We start from the raw sequence: 8184 nt of genomic DNA, 5'->3' as shown, positions 1-8184 counted from the left end.
TTTTAATATGATGTCAAATGTAGGTTTTACTCTACTTGGTTTTATGAAGATACCCCTTTAAATAAGTGCTTTTTTAATTTATTAATTATTTTATTTGATTTAATTACATTACTAGTGAGTTAGTATATAAGTATGAACTAGCTAATGTTATTTTATTTTGATGAGCTCTCTGTTTTATTGCGGATGAAAAGCTACTTGTGAATTAAAGTCTTAATATAAAGTATTACTCGTGGTGTTCTTGGATTTTGTTATTGGGCAATTGGTCTTCCAGTCCTACAAGGTGGAATTTACCTTTGGTTTTAGTATTTGGATTTGATTTTTCCACCTTTTCTCCAGCCTCGGTTTATTGGTTTTACTTTTTAATATATATATATATATATATATATATATATATGTAAAACAAACCAAAGTGTGAAAAGGTCACACAGATAAACTGTTCAGATATAACTGCAGGAATACCCAGCCAAGCTAGAGTTTTCACTGTGTGATACCCTAAACCTCCTGTAATGGAAGTCCATGGGATATATGCAAATGAACCCTTAAGGACATCTAATGTTTCAGCTATATGTCATTAGTGCTATGAATGCTTCTGATGGCAATTTATACTGGTACATACAGGTTTACTGTACAGCTGCTCATTGTGTTACTATGCCAGGTCTGATAGCTATGCCTCGATACATAAACTCAAATGTCCCTTATGTATGATGTCTGTTCCAGATTCATTCAGAATTAAATTATATCAGGCCTCCGTGTATTTAGTTCATCCCTCAAGGAATATCTCATTTGCTCGTGGCTATGCCTATACAACTTTCTTGATCTACATCAATAAATAGTTCACATTCTTTCTAACCTTTCATCATACTATCTATACATTGTTATTATTATATCACTGGTGCCTCATCGTGCTTTATTATATCCCATGGATTTCACGCTCAAATTCTATGTATATATGCTTTTCAAATACATCTGTGTAACTGTTTTATTTGATGTTATTTAACTCTCCAGAGCTCTTTTTCGTGAGCCACTGCTGAAAAATGGATATTTATTACACAGTAAGAATTTCCCAGTAAACAAATATCAGTAAATAAACAATCAATCAATCAATCAATCAATCAATCAATCAATCAATCAATAAATGTGTGTGCAGGTGTGCTGTGTCACTGTGCCCATGATGAGGATTCAGTGCATTAGGAGTTGAGGCTACACAGTAAAATGTGAATGTTGGGTATAACAGGCCATGTGGGTATATGGGTTATGATCCTATGGATGTACTATAAGGGACAAATCAGAGACGTGTCCTGTAGATTTGGACAGTGGCACCTTTTATACAAAACAACATACCTGTAATGGCTCTATGCCATATCTTTGACAACATAGTCACCTATAAGCATTTATTTGGCAAACACTGTGATATAATTTGCCATGCATTAGGGTGAGAACATTGGCATAGCACAAATGCCAGTTATATGCCATGCAAAGGTGTCAATGACATGGGCATATAGTGGGGAGATGCATGTGCAATACACAACCCCCAATTCCTGGCACCACATAGTCTCTGTCTCATGTCCACCAAACCTAAACCAATGACTGCCAACAGCACAGAAATTTGGCATTATTTATTTGTTTGTTTGTTTGTTTATTTAAATTGTTAACCAGGGTAGAATACTGATCAGTTCTGACCAATTTTTGACCACTCAGAGTACATATGATAACAAAACTATGAAGTGACATTGAATAAAACACAAGCAATATGTGATGCTAAAAATATAAATGTACATAAACCAGTAAAGTGAGAAGATAAAATTACACTAATAAGAATATACACTTAAGAACAAAGCTTGCATTATATTTAGGAAGACAGAGCAACATATAGACATATTTATAATATGTAGATACAAATGTGTGGGTATATATATATATATATATATATATATATATATATATATATATATATATATATCTATAGTTTACTATCATTATGTCAAGCGCACATTGCTCAACATTGCAAATGTGAACAACGATCTGCGACTGCTGAAAATGCAGAATGTAATTGTTGGGAATGGCAAAATCCCACCCCCTTTTTGACCCATGTTAGCACTTTTGGGATGTAGAGCGGTCAGAAATGTCGAATTTGGTGTGTTTTTGCGACATTTTGACTGTTCAGCATTACGGGATTCGCTGATTGGTGCCGCTCATATGCAGTGTTGAGCAATGTGTACTTGACATAATGATAGTAAACTATATATATATATATATATATATATATATATATATATATATATATATATATATATATATATATATAAATGTATGTATATATGTATATAAGCTTGGAAAATAGAAGTCTTGGAAAATAGAAGTCTGAGGTACGAGAACTAAACAATGAAAATTAGCTGTACAGAGATATTGATTTAGGGTATGAGGTCTGTTGGGTTTCAAGAATATGTAGTTTTATTAAGCAGATAAGATTTTATCAGTCCATGCTACGTGAAGTAAGATGAAGAGTCTTTATGTTTGGGTGGGAAGGACTTCCATAGTTTGGGATCAAGAACTGAGAATGCATTATCAGAGTCATGTTGTTTGGAAAATGTGATTTATTTTGAAGGATCAGTATGATTCTGGTTTCTGAGAGTGCATGTGGGGCTTACTTTTTGTTTTCAGTTTAAAGGAAGGAGAGTGTGTTCCTGTAATAACTTGAATAGTTGTGTGCCAGTAAAAAGAAGAGGTTAGAAACACAGCCCCTGATATGTATTGTAAGTAGGTCACTGCCTTGACAAGGCTGTGACAGGTATACTCTTTATACATGGGTATATGAGACACTGAGTATGCTGTTCAAGCAGACAGAGAAAGTCATCTTCCTGCAAGCAAGTAATGTGTGCATCCTGTAATCATGTACATTGTGCACATGGGCATGCAAAGCATCATATATCTAAAGGGTTCCAATAAGTAATGTGTGCATCCTGTAATTATGTACATTGTGCACATGGGCATGCAAAGCATCATATATCTAAAGGGTTCCAATAAGTAATGTGTGCATCCTGTAATCATGTACATTGTGCACATGGGCATGCAAAGCATCATATATCTAAAGGGTTCCAATAAGTAATGTGTGCATCCTGTGAACATGTACATTGTGCATGTGGGTGTGTAAAGCATCATATATTTACAGGGTTCAGATAGGATCCCTTGTAAATGTACATTGTGCATGTGGATATGTAAAGCCTCGTATATCTACAGGGTTCAAATAAGTAATGTGTGTATCCCATGAACACGTACATTGTGCATGTGAGTATGTAAAGCATCATATATCTACAGGGTTCAAATAGGATCCCTTGTAAATGTACATTGTGCATGTGGATATGTAAAGCCTCGTATATCTACAGGGTTCAAATAAGTAATGTGTGTATCCCATGAACACGTACATTGTGCATGTGAGTATGTAAAGCATCATATATCTAAAGGGTTCCAATAAGTAATGTGTGCATCCTGTGAACATGTACATTGTGCATGTGGGTGTGTAAAGCATCATATATTTACAGGGTTCAAATAGTATCCCTTGTAAATGTACATTGTGCATGTGGATATGTAAAGCCTCGTATATCTACAGGGTTCAAATAAGTAATGTGTGTATCCCATGAACACGTACATTGTGCATGTGAGTATGTAAAGCATCATATATCTACAGGGTTCAAATAAGTAATGTGTGTATCCCATGAACACGTACATTGTGCATGTGAGTATGTAAAGCATCATATATCTACAGGGTTCAAATAGGTAATGTTTAGATCCTGTGAACATGTACATTGTGTATGTGGCTGTGCAAAGAATCATACAACTACAAGATCTGTCTTACTGTACAAAAGATTTTGACAGTCATTTTCCACCGGTAAGGACACAGGCTAGACAGCTGAGTTCTGCTGTGCATAATAACATGACAGCAAATCATACTGATTCTGTACCAAGATAGCCACTCCGTTCTCTTCTGGTATTGGAGAGCGTACTCTGATATTTTTTCCTCAGATGAAAAATAAGAACAACAGACACATCACACATGAGTGACCCATTTAACTATAAAAGAAATAAAAGGGCAGTGATCAGTCCTGCATACTTACATAACATATCAGAACCCTCTTTCTGATCTCTTCTTCCCACAGGTAAAGATGGTTGGGATGGTGCCTCTGCAGCTCACTGAATATGTGCTGGCACTGATCATCATTGTCCTGACAAGACTTTGCCATAAATTGCCGCATGATGTTACCTCTCTCTTCTGTGGTGCATTAAAACTATATATGTCCCTCCACATGCTGTAGCTTTGCATGAAGGGACTGGCAGGGTATCCTTGAAGCACATTCCTGGGATAAACCCAGTGTCCCTGCACTGGTTAGTGAATGGTATTTGTAGAAAATATTCTTAAAGCCACACATATCTTGTTGACCTTAGGAAGAGGTAATCCATTCATCCCCGGAGCCGTCATATGAGGGGACCATTTCTGGACCAGCTCCTGTCTATATTTATCATACTGCTCTACTATTTCTGTGTCATGGAGGGCATGACATGTATGACTCAGCATAATGGTAATTAAATGCAGGTGTGTGTGTGTGTGTGTGTGTGTGTGTGTGTGTGTGTGTGTGTGTGTGTGTGTGTATATATATATATATATTTTTTTTTTTTTTCCTTTTAATAATGCGGTGGCCACCCCATACATTTTTCTTGTCTCTTCAGGATTATACTACAGTCAACAACTCTGGTGGTAGTATCTTTCAATGCAAAATATCTATATTTCTGCATAGCTCTCAGTTGTATGTGCTATTTTCCTCATTTTAATAATGTTGCTCTTTTCCATACTTTAATAGTAGCATTTGCATATTATGCATCCTATGGTATTTATCAGCCTTCTACTTTTGCATACAGTGGGTCTCTGAATCTTCCCCATCTGACATATTAGTAGTCTTCACTCAAAATCAGCTGCCATGATGTGAAAACTGTTTCTGAATCCCTGGGAAGGTGTTTCACTTTCACATCTGAGGACAATGTCTGCCACATCTGAGTTACAGAAATCATTCAGCAACATGATTTAGAAATGCCACTCTGTTACTAGTGTTTTATACAGTTTATAACTTTCTGCAACAAAATACAGGAACAATCACTTACTTTGAAATACAGAAATTGAATAAGATTGCGGTTCTTTAAAACACTGGTATTTTTAAAATCTGTCAGAATCCTGTATGTATGTCATGTGATCTAGGTTCCCTCTGAAATTGTATGCAGTCTGGTAATAGAAAGCTTATGAATCTGTCTATACGCAGTCCCTTATTGTGTGTTCTTATTCCACATATTACAGATGTTGCAGCTAATGAATTCACTTTTCCAATGCTGTAATGGAAGGAACAGTCAGATGTGTGACGCAGAGGTTTTCTTTTTTTTTTTTTTTGATTCCTCATACAAACCAGCATCAGGAACATAATATTGTTTCCTACATCATATCAATATATTAATACTGCAAACAGTCTTTAATTAATCTAAAGGAAAAGAATGGTTACTTTGGCATGCCGAAAAAAAATAATATTACTTTTAACAATACAGTAGCTCTCTAAATGTATTCAGGAACTTTAAACACTCAAGCAATTAAGAATGGAAAAAAATAGCAGTATCTTTCAGTTTAATCTTTCCAAGGAAGCCTTCAGTTGACTGAAAGGGGAGTGGTTTTAATGCAATAAGGGTAAACAACGTGGAACACACCCTTGCCTCACCTGTGTATAAAGATGTCATACTGAAAGTACTTAACAAATCTTCCGAAAGAACAGAAAGCAACACTTTGGATGTAAGAATAGTGCTATTCAAAGAACAAGAAATAGCAGAATATTTGATTAATTTGATTTGAAGTTTATGGATAATTTGGCAATAACTATTACAGCAGTGAACCAAACAGTCCTGCATTGATATGAAAAAACTACTAAATCTACTTTCTTAATAACTTTAAACTGGATATACAGCATCTGACTTACTCGAGTTTTTGTTTTATGTATTCAGAAAAATGCTGCTAAAAGTTGCCTGCAGTCCTGAGACCTTCTATGACCAGAGCAGCAATGACAGTGGGATCGACATGTGCCTTGGACTCAGTAGATCTCCACTTCCTGGGGAGACTGCAAGTCCTGCAAGCTATAACCACAGAACTTCAGCTTCTCCTATGCCAGGATTAACAGAATTTAACAATCACAGTCCAGACCATCTTTTATCTCCAAACTCTCCAAATTCAGTGCATGACCTAATGTTTTCTTCTGGTAAGTTTTAGTGTACTTCTGTTTTTACTGATGCTTTTTATGGAGGATTAAGATGTTTCACTGATGGTGACATAAGAAATGTCCTGTGTACATTAAGAAATTAACATTTTATAAGAAAATGAAGTGTTATTATTTTATCCTCTGTCCAACAAGTAAACTAAGATGTAATTTGTTCCTAATTGCTTGCGGAATTCATTTTTGTTTCTTTTCAAGTTTATGCTGAGTGGCTGCACAAGAAGATTGTTATTCATTTGAAGTGTGGGGGGTTGTGGGAGATATGATTGTGGTAGCCGTACCTATATTAGTAATCACAGGGAGTTACTTTGAAACAGTTCAATGTTAATTGTTGGTAATTCTTAATTTACTAAATGGCATTTAAAAAAGTATCCATGGAAACAGCATATGGTCTTGCTGTGGATAGCTCTTAAATAATATAAGCATGTTTTACTCAGGCGTAGTAATACTTGGAAGCGCAAGATTCTGCTTCTTCAATGATTTGAGTGCATTTTTACATTGTAGCAATCTGCAAAGATCCATATAACACACATGATTATTTTCTAAAAGTTATCTAGATGCATTGAAATGCAAATGTTTTTTTCTGGATTAATCTAGAAGTAATAAATGTGATGTGGCTTTCTTGTTTGAACTGCACAGTATGAAAAAAATAATGCAAGAATTAAACCTTGGACTGCTAGATATAGGAAGACATTTGAGTGATTTTTATGCTTTTCACCAGGCTAGTCTGGAGCATTTCTCCCCGGGCCTCCACTGAAAACAGGCTTTGTGGAACCTAGTCGGATTTTCCCGGTCAACAAATGATAAATAAATAAATAAAAAAAATAAAATAAATAGTTGCTAAAGTTCAGATATGCCATCAATATGTTTAAGTTGGCATTACTACTTAGCATTTGCAATAATGTGACAAGAACCGAACATTCTGAGCAGGATAACTGTTTGGGTTACATCTCACTGCACCACAATACAGAATAATAATTTTATGTTGCTTGCAGGTTATTAATTTAACGGAGCTATGGAGCAGATGACAAAGAGTCCCAAAATGTGAAGCATTTTATGTCATCACATTAACTCTGGTTTAGTGCAGAAAACACATGCAATATAACTGTTAAGAAATGCTCTCTGAGCTTTCTTATTCAGTCTGTTTTAATTGGCAGTGGCAGTGTATGAGTGAATATTGTGCACATTTAACTGCTGTCAAGGGGTGCAGTAGCACAAACACGTCACAAGCCATGATGGACAATATCCTTTTTGTACAGCTAGTAGCATTTTGTCATTTTCAGAAGTGTATCACTTTAGACTCACAGGTTTATGTGATGCAACTTTAAATACTTATTTGAAACACCTGCCTCAGAGCCAAAATAAGTTTTGTCTGGGGAATGACATACCAGCATGAGTCAACCTAGCCATGCTTCCTTAATAACAAGAGCTCAGAATGAAACGTTGTACCTCGTGTCTGGCTAGTAACCATTATACCAACCCTCTATCCTTTTGTGCTTGTCAGTTTGGTTACTACATATGTGGACAGGGCAGACAACCTTCTTCAGGCATGACCACACTGAGTTTGCAATAATTTTCTTCCTGACATTCATCCAAAAAGAATATATAATGGAGTAATATGCAAACAGTCTTCACGCTCTATGAGCATTTGTGCCAGTGGATTTATTCTTCACGATCTGTGAGCATTTGTGACTTCGTTTTTTATTCTTCTGGAATTGTTTTATCCTGTTGGAGCTGTGCTGAGTCAAACAGACTGCGCAGGTGATAAATTGCTGCTTTGGAAGCTGTGGTGTCTAGTTCTTATCAAACAGTTTCCCTTTGTCTCTTTAATGAGCACCACTTAGCATGCAATACTAAACCATACCATTTTGTAGTTTAGATTTATTTT

General features: G+C 35.8%; 1 protein-coding gene across 1 annotated transcript in view; it reads left to right on the top strand.

The window, feature by feature from the left end:
• Nucleotides 1-5803: 5803 nt before the first annotated feature.
• Nucleotides 5804-8184, top strand: part of LOC122809482 — a 37141-nt gene continuing 34760 nt past the window's right edge. Inside the window, exon 1 of the mRNA XM_044081028.1 lies at nucleotides 5804-6281. Within this exon, the coding sequence (XP_043936963.1) occupies nucleotides 6035-6281 (247 nt within the window). The 5' untranslated portion in view covers nucleotides 5804-6034. The remainder of the gene's footprint in view (nucleotides 6282-8184) is intronic.

Source organism: Protopterus annectens, chromosome 8.part0, assembly GCF_019279795.1.
Source record: "Protopterus annectens isolate FY-2018-M chromosome 8.part0, PAN1.0, whole genome shotgun sequence".
NCBI lineage: Eukaryota > Metazoa > Chordata > Ceratodontiformes > Protopteridae > Protopterus > Protopterus annectens.
The sequence above is the reverse complement of the archived record's forward strand: the minus strand, read 5'-3'. Positions and strand labels throughout refer to the sequence as shown.